The sequence below is a fragment of the Chlamydotis macqueenii genome, chromosome 17 (genome assembly GCF_036417535.1).
Source record: "Chlamydotis macqueenii isolate bChlMac1 chromosome 17, bChlMac1.mat, whole genome shotgun sequence".
Lineage (NCBI taxonomy): Eukaryota > Metazoa > Chordata > Aves > Otidiformes > Otididae > Chlamydotis > Chlamydotis macqueenii.
The window spans coordinates 8,109,223-8,125,570 of record NC_141572.1 but is presented as its reverse complement, the minus strand read 5'-3'; the positions used below and the strand labels follow the sequence as shown (position 1 = coordinate 8,125,570).

Here is a 16,348-nt window from a genome sequence, read left to right as displayed (position 1 = left end):
CTGCTAATGAAGGAGAAAGTTTTCCAGTGTGACTACCGTATGTTTCATTGTCACTGTATTACCAAGCTTCTCCCCCTCCTTCCTCTGCCCCCCCAGCTTCTATTCTCTCCATCTCCTTTGCATTCACATCACCCTCCTACCTCAGCATGCATGAATTGGACCAACTAATGACTCTGTATTCGCAACATGGCAGACACCATTAGGCTGATCGGAGGTGCGGCTGCTGAATTTTAACAGGCAATTTTAAACAAGGTAAGAAAAACAGACTCATCATGCTCCTGATTCTTTCATCTCCACCCATCTGCCAAACTTCTGCCCTTGCCACAGCTCAGAAACACTCGCAAAGTGCAAACACACTTCCCCCTCTGTAAAACACAGAAGCATACAAAGCAATGCAAATAGATGTTGCTGGGCAATCACTGGAGATGGAAGCCGGAGCGACGGGTGCATCCAGGAGGACAGACTAACAAGACGGCCCAGGAGCAAGGCTGGAGCGCGGGCCTGGGGAAGGAGCGTGCCGCTCCGCCTCAGTGGGCAGCAGGGCAGCCGAAACCAGCTGCGGGCGATCCTGTCTGCTGCTCCCCATCAAGAAGTGAGAGTTGCCGAATTTCATTGTGGGAACCACAAGAGCAGCAAGCTGTATGTTCAGCTGCACACAGGAGGTAAGACGGGGTTTCTAAAGGGCACGATGGGAAAGAGCAAGGCAACGCTCAAGTGATCAGTGCTGCCAGTAGCAATGAACCAATACTGCTGTGCAACTTAACCCGGCATTTAAACACACTCGACCTCCAAAGAACTGTCTCTCCCACTGAGGATCTCGCTTTCTCTTCCAGAATCTCTCTGCCCTGCTCCCTGCTGCCAATCATCACCTCTAGCCACTGCTCTCAAAGCAATCTGCTCGGTAAGCAGAAGGCGGACGGGGCCAGGAAGGGCAACTGACTCTCACCCCAGGTCACCTCTGAATGATACCAGCCCTGGCCTAAGCCAGGGTTTACATCTCCCAGGTGCCACCACTTCACAGTCAGGCCAGTCTTCACCAGCAAATTGTATTACAATGACCCACATGGGAACAAACATACTTGCCGTGCTTGACTTGACTGGCAGACTCCCCTCTATAGAAGAAGGGGGGGAAAAGCAGCCAACTTTGCTCATTTATTGCATCCATCCTGCTATCTCAGCCTCCCTTGTTGTTCACAGAGCCAACAACCTTCAAACTTGGAGATGGAGTAGCAGCTGCCCATCCAGGGAATTCACCTGTGCTGCAGCATGTCCACACCATTTCACGCCACCCCTCCACGCAGGACAGGGCACTTGCTCCCAGCTCTCCACCCGCAAATGGTCGAGTTCCCTCTCAAAACCCTCTCTCTTTGTGAATTGAGAAGAGACGGGGGAGAAACGTCACACAAAAAGGTGGGAAGAGGATCCGGCATAACCCAGAAAGAGCTGAAAATTATTTAGAGAGCACTTGGCTCTTTTCTCCTACCTCTTCATCATTAGCACTGGAAGCAACACAGCTGTCTAATGGCAACTTCAGGCACCCATGGGCCGGTGAAGCAACATTTTCCACACTTAAATAACACTGAGCTGATTTAATTACTGCACTTAATAGTAACAAAAGATGTCTCAATTTAATCTTCAAACGGCCCTCCAAGATCAAAACACAGCTGGCTGGGTAACAAGATGGCCTAGGCCAGCAAACAAGTAGGTCCAATTTGTTGAAGAGCTGCATCCACTCCTCAGTATGAAAGGCCAAGGAACACTTGTGTCAAACGAATCAAAGAAAGCAGCACTGCCGCTCGACTTTTGTTAGGGAAAAAAAAAAAAAAGGCAGCTGATTCATGGGTAAAGAAATGCAACATGATAAAAGAACAAATGATGATGTTTGGGAGAGAAAGAAAAGAAGTGAGAACCAAGATTTAACAGGTTTTGTTTTTATAATCCTTCAAGATGATTAGGAATGAATGAATCAGATTAAAATCACATGGGGACAAAGGAAGGTCTCTAACTCTTTTGTTTTCTTTCCCTGCTGGACAGGAGACAGCTCATTAAGGAAAGCCCTCAAGACACAGCTACAGTGAGGAACAACCAAGCCTCGGTGGCTTTTTTTTTTTAAGTGTCTGTTAGCTGTGTGTGGGTAAGGAAAAGTTGGGGAAAATTAACCATTTACTTCTACCATTTTCTAACTGTCCGTACCGAGTTGTGATTATTACTTTTTGCAAACTATTCTGAGAAATGTCCTTCTCTTCAGCAACCTTCAATGCAGATTTCTGCTGACACCAAGGTTGGGTCTTTCCAGGCACCTTCAAGGAAGTTTTAAGTTTTTGCATATTCCATTACAGCTACACACTGAAAAGTCAAAGCCGATCTTTCAGCCACTGCAACACTTCTGTGATCCTCTGAGCAGCACAGAAGCCTAAATAAATGTCTGTATTGTACACAGGAGGTAGGTTTCCAACTCCTCCTTCCAACAACTCTTAGTAACACGTGGGGTGCACAGCCCACTTTTTGATTTAAGTTCTATTAATATTAATTACAAACAAATTCGCTAGAAATCAGTTTGTTGAGCTTCATGGGATTACTTTGGATTGACGACAGTCTGTGGGATATTGTTTCCGAAAGCTTAGAAGTTTTCTAATTATTTTTCCTAACTTTTCCTCTTGATGGAGAACTACAATTAGGCAACTTAAGTGTTTCAATTTTCTTGCAGTCCTACATCATGTTTTTTGGGATTATGGTTTTTTTTTTTGTTTTTCATTACATACAGAGCTTACTCCATCAACAGCAATTCTTAAACAGATGATGTCATTTGGCCACCACACCAGGAATTTGGAAGACTGAGGACAAAGGGGAACTGGCCACAGCTCTGGTGACTCTCCTCTCCCTGGACTGAGACACAGTAGAGGAAGATGCTGTCCATGTTTACAACGATCAGGGTCAGACAATCCAGTGGTTTGCTCAAAGACCCTGGCAGGCCCGAGACACCTAACCAGAGAAGCACAGTCACTGAAGTGGGAGGAACTTCAAGAGGTTATGTGGCACAACCTCCTGCTTAAACAGGGCTCGCTTCCATGTTCAAGTGGGTTTCAAAGGGCCTCAGCTGAATCTGCATGCAAATTTTGGAGAAATTCCCTCCCTTTCATTCAAGTACCTTCCTTTCCCAGTGACTTGGATACACCTGTACTTTAAAAACCACATTATTTTGCAGTAAACAGGTAAAGAAGTACTCAATGCTTCAATTTACAGTACAACCTTTGTGCTGATCTGTGTTCAAGCTCAGAGAATGAACCTTCACACTTCAAACTGAGTTCAGACATCTCAATAGTAACTGGGAATAAAATGTCCCAACTCTGCCCAAATGGTTTCATTTAAGCAGAGCTGACCCTTAAAAACACTTTCCCAACCAGTTTAAGTTCTAGATCAGTAACGAGATCTCGAGGAGGCTCTCAGTGCTGAAGTCAAGCAAGTGCATGTTTCCAGTTTGTGCGTTTAAGTAAGTGACAAAGCTGGGAGGACCAAAAGCAATTCCCTTAACCAGAATTCACAAGTGCAACCAACTAGAAAATCTCCTGCCTGCTTGTGAGGAGGGAGTCAGACTTTCTCAAAGCCTGAAAGACGGCTCTGCTCAATGCTGGGCAGTACGTACAAAGCGCCAAGTGTGAAATCCTGACCCCACTGCAGTCCGTGTCAAAATTCCATCGACTTCCTCAGAGCCAGGATGTTCAAACCTGTTCAGACATTTCATAAATCACCATTTCATGGGCACACCTTTGCATGAGATTCCCAAGGGGCTTTTGAGTTTTGACTTAAATGCCTGGATTATTTTTACAATTCCAGTTATGGGTTCTTTGTTCACAGGGAGTTAAGCAATACAAAGAACACACTGAGAGAACAATGGATGTATTACCATGCATGATTTGTCTTCTAAAAAATTCTCTTTCTTTTCATGAAGTTATAGATCCAATTTCAGTCTTTATTATCACTTTGCCATGTGAGAAAGTGGTTCTTAATTTTAATAAGGGAAGGGAGCTTCATATTTCAACAAGAGCTAAAATGGTCCCTGCGATACAGGGGGTGGAAAGCTCTGTTGCTAACAGCTGCTGCAGGCCAGGTTCGGGGAGGGAAAGGGAAATAATCTGTCCACACTGAGTAAATAAATTTTGTCTAGGACATACCTAACGGTGGGCAGTAGCCCAAAGGCATCTTGTCCAATGAGGTAATTTCTGCCCTCTCCGTTTTAAGGGAAATTAAGAGCTTGCTCTGCCAAGCACACGTGAACATTTCACTTACCACCAAACCCGGGGTCCGAGCAAGCATGTATCCTGCTGCAGTCTATGGTGCACCCCTGGACTAATAAAAATCATTCCGTCGTGTTAACCAATTTGGAGAAAGAGCCATATACATAGCTTCAGGACCTTGTGTCAAGATTTCAAAGGAATTTTCTCCCTCAAATCTGCTTTGTTCTTAAAAAGGAGTCTGTGGTATATTTAACGAGGTTCTCATCTAAAACGTAACTGTATTCTATTTTATGTGAATAATGTCAAGTTTAACCCAATCCACAAAACAAAAACTGCACAGGCTTGTGCAGTTTATCTTTGAAAAAAAAATATTATTAGAGGCCCATCGCTCCCATTTCATGCTACTATATACATTTTAAAACGGAACTGGTAGTTGTGTTTGGTCAGCCGAAGCTTCGAGTCTATTCCAGTTTGAAACGCATTATGGAAATTCCTTTTCCCCCGAAGATGACCAACAGCCCTATTATTTTACAGCCTTTCCCATTAGACCATGTTTACACTAGCGCTGGAGCCATAGTAGCAAAATCCGTCTTTCAACATGGTCCTTACTGGCAAGAAGCAAACACAGTTTTGTAAAATATTTTTAATATTGTTCTGTCTCTGTCTGTTCCGGCAAAGGAAAGGCAGCTAGTTGTAACCTGAGTACCAGGAATCTGGTTTAAGCACGGCCCAGGTGGCAAGCAAAACAAAGATTCGATGCAACATTCACGAGGTAGGCGATGTGCTTCCGTCCGGTGCAGCACGTGATGCACCTCGGCACGAGCAGCAGCCCTCAACAGAGGCGAGGCCGGAGCAGCGAAGGCCCTTACCCGCTGGCAGGGCCCACTTGTTCAACACGAACAAAAAGCAAAATGAGAGAAAGCAGTTCACACACCGCAGCTCTCTAGTATTTGTACTTTCTAGAATGTTGAATCTTATGGAGTGAAATACCATCTCCTCTGGTCCAGATACCAACAGCCTCCTCTCAGCCACGTGCGATCTCTGCTTTCACTCCTCAACCTCAGCAAGCACAACACAACAAAACTGAAGGAAACACAGAGCCCTTTGCAAAAGACCTGACTTGGGCTGCAGCTACACGCTCATCCAAACAACCAGGACTGCGTACAGTGCCAACGTTCTCATTTGCCACTCGAAAAACCTCAGGCGCAGGCAAGCGAGGTGTCTTGCACAAGTCAGAGATGAGCACACAGCACACGTCTCCTGCCCTAGATGCCCCAGCCACCGGCACATGCTACCCTGGCATTTTACAGAGCTGCAGGAGTGTTAAGAGGGGCAACACGTTAGTCACTGGTATTCATTCTATACTGTGAATCTCAGTACAAGGAAAAAAAATAACCCTAAGAAACAGGGAGCCACGTATGGAAGACATTTCTACTGAAATAACAGTAGCAAGAAAATCAGCAAGATACCTCCTGACAAATTTCAAGCCAGATCCAAAGAGAGAAATGGAGACACCAAAGTGGCAGAAGCAACTAGCATTTATATTTTCCAATCCTCCTGCATACAGTTCCCAGCAAAGTGATTTAGCTGTGATGAGCAGGGCTGCAAGATACAGAAGTGAGATACACTGTATTCGTATGATTCTTTTCCTGTAGCTGAGTACAAAATCCTTGCCCTTCTCTCTCCTCGAGCCATTCATCTTTCGCAGGTGATGGAAAGCCACTCTCCCAGCGGGTGGTCCTGCTCCTGCAGACCTTAATGCTTAATTGCCACAAATCAATTCCAACCTCGATGGTCAGGCTGCTGCTACCCCGTCCCCCTTTCCACCCCTTTCTCTTTACACTGATCACAGCCCAGGATCCCTCGCACGTTACTAAATCAATCTTTGGACACACCACCTAGGAAAAACAAAGAGGCAGGACCAGACGCTGCTTGCTGCGGCCAGCGCGATGAGTTGACGTTACGCAAGAAGACCAGCCTAAAAAAAAAAGTCAAGTCTGCATCTCTGTGCATGCGCGCACGTGTGCACACACACACGCCTCCTATTTTATTTTTTTGTTCAACTGGAATTAATCAGGAACGATAAACACTGTTTGTCTCCTGAAAGCAGCAGTGGGGGGATGAAATATGCCTCTTAAGCTTATCAGCTTCAGCGCCACTGAAGAGAAAGCTGGCTTCTAAGCCCAGGGATAATGGGCTGTCCTTTCAGGAAGGTATCAGAGGTCTCAGGAGAGGGAGACAGCACAATGGTGTGACCTTCAGCTAATAAAGCCCACCCTAGAGTCCAAAGAAGCTTGGGGAATATTGACAAAAGTTCATATTTACAACAGCCTGGACTCTTTCCAGATACCATTACCAGTTTAGAGAGCTGCAGCCTCTGTATGTACACTCACATAGGCTTTTATTCTGCCTCCTCCTTTCTTTCTTTGTTCCCATGCTGGCAAAAAAAAAAATTAGTCAGAAAATGGCAATTCTTCTGCTAACAAGGCTCCACCAGCATCTTTTTTAATGAAGAGAGTTATTTAAAATTTCGATTTCAACCCCAGCGCTATCCTCTACTTGAAGGAGATTCAAGGCCTCTTGCAAGGATTCTCAGTGCGTCATCATGCTCATCAGGAAGAAAGCATATGTGTTTTTGTGGAAAATCTGCTGATGTATTTATAATTCTTTAAACAAAAAGGCAGCCAACATACTGTAAAATGAGAAGTTTGTTGCTTTTTTTTTTTTTTTTAAAATAGGCACTGGCAATCAATGCAAGCCCAGTCAGAAATACAAAGCCAAAGCTTTTTCAGGCAGAAACTGATCCCCCCCCCCCCCCAGTCTGCTTTGTGGTTAGCAAAATGACGTTTAGCCCATAACTAGAGTGCACAGGCATGACTGGAATACAAATAATAAATAATACTTTAAAAACTGTTCGTACAGTGAAAAAAAGCCAATTTAAAAACAAAACAAAAAAAACCTGTTTGAAGCAAAAGTTTCAGTTTTCCACCTCCTAAAGTAGTTCCAAAACAAATATATAAAAATAAAGGTTTGGAGGAAACCTGTTTTTAAGGGTAATTTCACTGAAATCAATATTAAATCTTAAAACATTTAATGGAAATAACATCTTCAGTGACAGAACTGTTTTGACCACACTTTTCAATCTAGCCATGCCAGCCTGCCATTTTTATTTATCTGCCTCATAACTCATCTTTGCCATCCTGTAACTAATCTTGCTGGGGTTCAAAAGGGATCAAAAAACTGGAATAAGTTAGAACATCTCCCAGTAACATCTTCTAAAAGCTACCTTTGTATCTTGGCAGCCTCATTTACCACGCGGGCATTTAGCAGGCACGAAGAAGGCTGAACAGACCTGAAAGACCACACACTTCTTGCTTTTGCTTTCCAGTGAAGAACCTCTTTCCACCAACAGCTACAGTTACATCAGCTACACAGGTTCACAAGTAGTTTTCAAATTTCCTAGAGTTTTGGCCCAAGCATGCATTTTATCTGTTCTCTTTATCCCTCGCAGCCATATTCACTGCCAAGAGAGCTCAGGTGATTGATCACAGCGTCCCTGAATTCAAAATAGTCAAATTAGACATTAACGTTGTGCTTAATGCGCTCACACAAACAAGGTCACTGGTTGCATCGAGACTAATAGGAGATGACACACACTGGGACGGTATGGCCCCGGGGACTGGTTAACAGGATGAAAAGTCTTCAGTTTACAGCCATTTCAAAACCGAGCCTGATTCTACAGACACCTATCCCTGTAAGGACTGCTCAGCAGCCCTCATGAGCTCCACTCGCAGCACAAATCCAGGGTAGGAGCACTCGGTCCTCCATAACCTCAGGACAGAGGCACTACTATCGCCTCAACCACAGCCAATTTTTTATTACTGTCAAGATTAACTGCCACCCGTCCTTGCTCCCAAACGTTACTCCACATTACATTCCTCCTCCCTCTAGAGGTGAGCTAACAAAATCAATAAGCACTAGTGGATTTAGGAGGTGGTGTAAAACACCAGAAGAGAAATATAAAGAGTTCTAGGAAGTCAATAGTGCCAACAGAAAGGTGAAACCACATTCATCGTGCAAAAATAGTAACTAACTCATCTGTGGGGAAGTAACACAGAACCATGATACTCCGCAAGAAAGAGGAAGTTGGAAAAGTGAAAGGTATTGGGTTCCTAGCGGGAACCTGCAGCTCTGCTTGGAAAGCTAGAGCCCAGCAGGGTGAAATACCCATTCCCAGCCTGCCTGAGGGCATGGGGATGGAGAGAAGACGGCTGAAGCAAAGCAAACCACAATTTTCTATGGATAAGAGAAGGCGCTACGAGTGATAACATGAAATACCCGGAATCGGTTTCCAAGACCATCTCTCTACACACTGTTCAGTGATGTGAGGTTATGTCTCCTGGCTGCCACCAAGGCCCTAGCTAAGTGCTTTTCATTGCCTAACCTTTAAAACAGAATGGTTTTATTTATAATAACAGCAAGTTCCTATTGAGAAGCTCCAGCAACAACTGTGTCTGCTTGTAATTTTATACCTGTTTTCCATGGCAGAGCCCTCTGGCTCTCAGGAAACCATGGGGTATTAACTGTATCCCAGGGAAACAAGCAGATCCAGGACATGTCTTCTGCAGCTGTGGATGGGCAACTGCTCCAAATTGCTGCCCTCTTCACTTCCAAACCCCAAACACTCAGAAAGTCTTGCTTTTAGGGTACAATTTTAACAAGAAATATTGGAGATAAAAGGCTGAAAAAGCAAGCTCCGTCCCGAGGTGTGAATAACCCCACCTGTGGCTGTCCTGGGTGCGCTCTCCCGCACCCTGCCTTTGAGCACTAAATTGAGAAACCTAAATGACCTGTTCATGCTGTTCCATGACACGGCACAAGACTTTGTCTTTCTTGAGCCAAGAGGTAAAATAAAAATCAGGGCCTGAAACTGCAAAGAATTAAGACTTAGTATCAGCCAAGACAGCAACTGGATCTCAGAGACCTGTTTCCCCCTGAATGTCTCCTTGCTGCTGTGACGTGCTCACACTGAAAATTTTCCCTTGAGCAACTGCCTGACTAAAATACAGCACACCCTTACCATAAAGCCCTTTGTTAAAACATCTTTGCCATAAAGCTGCAAAACCTTGGCTTCCAAGTACATTAAATCCTTATAAACCTGCCTTCATTTTAACCGTGCAGTATTTCAAGACACAAAGCGCTTCTTCCGAGAGATAGCACTTTAATGAGGAAAGGGGTAAAATATATAAACCAAACCTCATTATAGCATAATTTCTAGGAGACAAGCATGCTGTTATGAAAAGAAGCCATGGCAATTGCATTTCACATGGCTTGAAGATTTAATACTTTTAAAGAGCCACTGCTACTTTCAGCCCTTGGTGCTGTTTTGTTTTGAACATAACAGAAAGCAACCAAAATTATGAGCCCGCTGTCAGCTATATATTTATATCCTGTAAATTGTTGCAAATGGCGGATTCAAATCTACTGCATGCTCACAAAATGTAATGTGGATTGGACAGTAAGGGGCTGACTGCAAGTTACCGTGTATACTTTTACCTTTAAACCTCTGCATTCTTAAAGGTTATTGCTTTAAACATGATGATGTAGCATGGACATGGTAATTACCCAAACCAGATCCAATTCACACTGGATTGAAGGTGCTTATAATGATACAGCTTGTTCACATGTTAATAACAAAGTCAAAGAAACCCACCAAAAACCACACTACAAGAGAAATCTAGGGTACTGACAGACAAACGAAAGCGATGGATATAACGCCATTTAACGCCCTCTGTCAGAGAAGCCAGAGTAACTGGCACATCAAAGGGGCTGCAATTGGGTTCCAAAAATGAGAATAATACTTTTTTTTTTTTTAAAACCTGAAACTCAGTTGCTTTCTACAAAATGTCAAATGGAACAAATCCTCCAGCCAACTAGAAAAATGTTACTGGAAAAAACTGTTCTCCCAAAGAACAAACTATCTATCAAAGGAGCATCCTGAATTACATTGGTCTGGAAGACTTTTAAACTTAATCTAATAAAAAAGCCATTATTGATTACAGTTCTTCCACATTAGTCTTCCAGTTGTAACTTCTGAAATGAAAGCTTTGCAATGATTAGGTATTTACTACAATCAGCAGAGAAAAATAGTGAAAAAAGATGAGCATAAAGGTCACCAGAGAGACAACGTAATTTTTTTTTTTTTTTTTCCTGGAGAGCAGGGAAATAAAACAAACAGAAAACCCCAACCTCCCCCCAATAACCCCACCCCAGATGCAACAATAGCAGGGGGAATGCATTTCACAGCAGCTTTGACTTGAAGCACATATAACACTGATTGATGGATACTGAAAGTGAAGACACCAGTGGAAAATTAAACCCAACCAAGCACCAAAATTGGGACCGTTTTTTTGTTCTTCTTGGTGGTACTTTAGACAATTACGCAAGAAGGGTCGGAATTCAGCAAATGTTCATTTTAGCTACTGTCACAGATCAGGGTCAACAGCAGAGTAAAAAGCTGCCAGGTAACTGATCCCTATAACCTGGCTGGGATGAGCACTTCCTCTTTTCTCTCTGCTGTAGCTCATAATGAAAGAAATTCTGGACTGAAGGCTGCTTCAGTCCCTGATTACCAGAAGGTTCAACGCTCACTACACGGCAGTGGCGATGGAGTAGCGCTTCTGATTGCTGTTCTCAGAGGGAATATCTGAAGAGAACATAATATACCAATGCTTTTTCTAAATTTCTAAATACAAAATCAGCAACCTTGCCTGTAGGTTGTTTCTGAGATACTTTTACAATTGTAGTTTCTACTGATGCGACTCTTCTTTCCATGCTTACCGTAAAAGGACAACAGGTTCCTCCCTCACCATCCTCACTCCCTTGTAAGCCACGAGAGACTTTTCCAACTCTTATCAACTTTGCCACAGGAGAAGACAGCAGGCTGGACAAGTCAGAGTCAGCATGTCAGCACACAAATTATCACAGGATGTCTGGCATTAAGGTAACCCAGCCCAGCACGTGCCTTCTCTTAACTCAACTTTAACATTTTTCTGCTTGGCTGTGCAAGCAAACCTCAAGGAAGAAGATAACTGCAAGCAAGTGCACATGCTACTTCTGTTTGACAACCTTTCCACTTCCTTCCTTAATAACAGAGGGTTTGGGGTGCTAGAAACAAGAAGCCTTATCACAAACGTGTAATGAGACCCTGAGCTAACAGGTTAGCTGACATGGAACTGTTAACAGTGAATTGGCTTGGAGACAGTGGGGGTTAAAAAAAATAAAATAAAATAAAGGGAGACAGAGAGAGTGAGAGAGACAGAGACAGCAACCAATTCAGCTGCAAGAAATCAAGCTAAATCAGTCCCAAGTGCCCATGTTGGAGAGACTTGATCTCATACCTTGCTTGTTACCAAGGCACTCCTGGGACGAGTCAGCTCCCGTTCCGCTGGGGTCTACAGACAAAACAAAAAGTTTCATTCATATCAAACATAAATATTAGAAACTTCTCAAATGGTAGCCTTGCTGGAGCAACATGTTACGTGCAAATAGCGCTAATTCTTTAGGAGGCCATGCTGGTTTGCTGACATAAACCTGACTTGTTATGAACAAGCTGCAATAAACTGACACCAACTTGCTATGAGAAATTTTTGTCCCAGGCACAAGGTGCAGGATGCTCTTCTCCAAGCCCTGCCCATCTGTCTCCATGCTGGTGAGGGCACAGGGGAGGGCATTACAGCTGCAGCTGCTCTCAGTAAGTTCTTTAAGCACGTGGAAGATGGAATACTTGTAGTTAAACCTACCATTACACTGTAGGCCCTGTGAAACTACTGGTTTAAACCAGTAGATCCTGAGCTACGGTCTGGAATAGAATGCTCTGTGGCTCCTGGTGCTGTGCTCCCTTTTAGTTTTCGGCTGCTACATTGTATTAACGACAACTGAAAATACAACAACATCCTTTCCAAACATTACTCTTCAAGGGAAGCAATGTTACTGCATTTACCGCCAGGGTTATTTGATCCGGCAGCAGGAGAGGAGTTGGTCTGTGCCGTGACAATCAGGGAGAAGCTGAGATTCCTGTTCTCATCTGTGCTCCACACAAGGAAGAAACCAGACAGCTCCCAAACACAGGTGTGGTCACACCAGTGGCATTTCACAGCCAGCATGGGTATCACCTAACAAAACCTTTCATCCGCTTTAGAGGTTCAACCAGATCTCATCAGCTGCGTGCAAAAACGGTTTAAACTGTAGGTTAGCAGAATCAGGTTACAATATGGCTTAGACCTCAAAAGCAAACCAAAGAATGTTCCAATGTGGCCTCTCCTCCTGCTTTACAATCCAGTTCAACCACAAAAAAAAGTCTGGATGATCTTTGAAAAAAAATATTAAATACATCTGTGAACCCTGGATAAACTAACGCTCTTTCAGCAGCTTACATGCACCTTACATACCACACTAAGTGTGAGGAGTAACATAGCTGAGAACCACGTGAGAGGTCTTTGCACACACTAAGGGTCCTCAAAGAGTGAATGTTTTGTACATCACACATACAAGAATGCGCATGGTGCTAAAATCAGTCCTGTTGTACAACTACCAAACCACTCGATCAGGTCACCCGTGGCACAGTACTCCTACCCTATGTACCAACTCCAGCTGCACGGGAGACAGCTCCGCCGCTAGAACAGTTTTATCCATACGGTGATCGTAAGAAAAAGCCACCACTGTGGGACTTGGAGTTAGCACCCTGTTAGGCTGAACAGAGGAGACAAGCCATCCAGTCCGGCAACAGTATTTCAGTCACCATCAAGAGAACCAGCACAACGCAACAGGTCAATTTCTTTCTAAAGATGCTCTTCAGGACCCAAAGATGAGGAGACACTACTGAGAAAGCCTCCCGCCCAGTCCCCTGCAGGCAACTCTACTTCTGCACCTCTAACAGCTGAACACGATGGCTTTCTGGCATTTCTCACACCTGGCAAACGCATTCCCACACAAACTGCTCTTCCATCTTTGCTCAGCCAAGAGCTGCTGATGGCTGCTTGAACGTACGAAGAGATCCAGATCAGAGTTAAAAGGCTTCACATTCAGTAGCAGTATTTAATGCACAAAGAAGCAAAAATTAAAACTGCCCCACCGTTTCTGTTGTGTAAATCCCAGATAATAGATCTTCTCCCTAATCCTAATGAGGCCTTCCTATTAAAATCTTTATTAGCTTTCAGCTCTGCCGATTGCCCAAAGGCTCATCAGTTTCCCTATCTCTCAGTACCAAGATCTGCTTTAACTTTTACAAATAGCTCTAAGATATTTCTCAGCTTATCAGCATTGCCAAGCAGCCTGTCTTATCATTACTATTGCAGATAAAATAAATGAGCTCAGGATGATATGAATAATGGCATTTTCTGTAGGCTGGTTTCCCATTACATTTTCAACAGATTGTAGATTTAAACTTCAGCACAAAAGAAAAAAATAAAATAGCTGCAGAGGGGGAAAGGTGGTGTGGTTTTTTCCTTCCCATTTACCTTCACTGTCTTAGAGCACAGGCTATATTTTTAAGCTCACCCGACATGAGCTAGTAATTAATTTTGAAAGGGAGCAGAAGCACCTCAGCTCTGCTTTCTCTGAAGACCAAAAGCACAGTTACTTCTGGGATGTTTTTTCAGCTGCATTTGTTGGAGAGAAGCAAGGGCTAGATTGCACTCTGCCTAATGAAGCCATCTTCATTAGTTTGCTCCTTTCCCTAGCAGACTAGGAATACCAGTCAGATTGGGAATTGAAATCATGAAAAGCAGCAGAACTGCATTTGAATTAAAAGACTAGGCTACAAAGGTCTCCGATGTCTGCTCCGGGCTGATTAGCAGGAGGCGCGTGTGGCACCGTCGCAGCACAGAGCGAATTGTACAGCGCACGTTTGCGGATAAAGGCAAAGCCTTCACGGGAGACAAGGAAGCTGAAAGACTAACACGTCTCTCCCTTTTCGTGACAGCGAGCGGGGAGGTCATGTTCTGGCAACCATTTTCTGCCAGGTCCCTGCAGCAATCACTACAGGGTTAAACGCTTTTCCGCTCCCCAAATTCCTAGCCCTGTCACTGTATCAAGGTTATCTATTATTGGCAGTGACAGGTGAAAATTAATCTCCTAATTATTTCTTGCTGCGTAATCTGCACTGAAGAAGTAACATAAAAGGATTACAGTACACCCACTACGGAAGGCTTTGCTAGGGAGCCAATCATCCAGGGAGAGAGAAGGTATGCGGTAAAGAGATATTTATGAAGGATTTCCAACCATTTTGAAGGCAGACTACAGTGTATAACTTTATAACCTACAGCTTGGAGTAAGGATGTTGCAGGTATCTTAGCAGCCTAAGCACTTTTTATTGTTGATTATTCCATGGAAAAAAAAATCAAAACCAAGATCTCCACCCGTTATGTCCCCGACTCTCCTCTGGTACAGTAGTTACTGCAGAAACAGCAATCCACGTACAGATGTTTTTTTACCCCCCACAGAAACATTATGGCAAACAACGTACACAGCTTGCTTTAACTCAGTATTAAAAACCTCACAGCTACCTTCCACGGCAATTTAACGGCAACATTTTTTTCCACAAGAACGTAAGCTAGGCTGAGTACTTTCAAAATTAAAAATATATTTTTTTAAAATCTCATTTTGTAAGCAAGCTAGAAATATCTTTTGTAACAACATAAACAGCCACCCTGAAATGCTGTCTTCATGCAAACTCTAGCTCTTCTACCATCCACCAGAAAGTAAGGTTTATTTTTATAGTACGAAGGAATACACATTTTATTTAACTTTAACCCTTTCAATGCAGCCCTATAAGGTACAAATGGATGTTTTGGAAAACTTATTTTTCTATATCCAGGACAACAGCACCATCCTAGTTTAAGTTTACAAGAACTAATGAGCACAGGTTGCCATTCTTACTGTTTAAAATGACATCAGCCGCCTTGAGAGATGCTCTCATGCTAAACTGTGAGATGGCCAGTGCAGGGGTCACTATCTAACTCTGGCAGAATAACGGGACAGGGCAGCGAGGAAGATTACCACACCAGCGTCACCACCTGCAGTCAAATCCTTCCACCAGTACCAGTCACATATATTTTCATCTTCCTTGATGGTGACCTTTCTACAGGGTGCAGAAACATCGCTAATTTTTTTATGCAGATCCTCATTTCTTAAACTCAGCACCATTTTCCACCTTTTCGGAAAGCGAAGCCCTGCCACAGACTTTGGAAGCAACACACTGGTCAGGAGCGAGTGGCCACCACTCTGGTTTGCGCTTCCAACGATGAGGATCTCACAACTGAGTCAATGTTAGGTGAACCAGAACAGACAACCAACACTAAACCGAGACACAAAATAAAACCATTGATACAACACAAAATTTGGGACCGTCCTACAAAAGAAAGCCTGCCACACCTCAGCATCTGCAGTGTGCCCCGGCAGCCACACGGTGGCACACAAAATACTACAAAATATTATCAATGAAACGCTGAAATCGGGGCCTGGACTTCAGAACAGCCATTGCACCTTTAACTTCCTAAAAACCAGCGATAGCTGTGCAAACCTTCCTCGATTACCGGAGCCACCATCGGGATCCCTGCGCCACCTCGGCTGCCGGACCTGCGGAGCTGGAGCACCATCCTCAGGCAAGGGACAAAAGCTGGGCAAGCCACCTGAGAAACGGCTAAAATCACCAACCGCTCCGATTTCAAACGAGCAACTCAAATGAAGCAAATTCCCCGGCAGTGACAGAGGTGTGAAGGCTGTTCACCTTTCTCCCACTGTTGGTTTTACCACCCCATGCGGGGGGCAGGCGCGCTGGCCAGCTCGACTGTTACAGGCCAACCACTCGCGCTGGACTCCAGTCACGAGAAGTGCTGACGGGCAGGTGTGCGGAAATGAATTATTTTCCTGTTCAAGGCAACGGCTACCAAAAATGTAGGGCTGTATTTAAGTCATTTTTAACAAGTGCTTCCTTCTTCATGTGAAAGTCAGCTTCCAGGCAATTTCTAGGATATTACGAGGACTCTGACAACGCATATGCAGCTACTAAGTTTTACTGAATCCACAACATCACATATATGCATTTATGTATT

At 43.9% G+C, this 16,348-nt stretch overlaps 1 protein-coding gene across 12 annotated transcripts in view; it reads right to left on the bottom strand.

Moving 5' to 3' along the window:
- Positions 1-16,348, bottom strand: part of FBRSL1 (fibrosin like 1) — a 539,862-nt gene that overhangs the window by 88,804 nt on the left and 434,710 nt on the right. For 11 of the 12 annotated variants that reach the window (XM_086761184.1, XM_086761185.1, XM_086761192.1 and 8 more), the window contains exon 6: positions 11,636-11,689. The exons of the other annotated variant lie outside the window; for it this stretch is intronic. In XM_086761184.1, the coding sequence (XP_086617310.1) occupies positions 11,636-11,689 (54 nt within the window). The remainder of the gene's footprint in view (positions 1-11,635; positions 11,690-16,348) is intronic. 12 annotated transcript variants of the gene reach the window in all.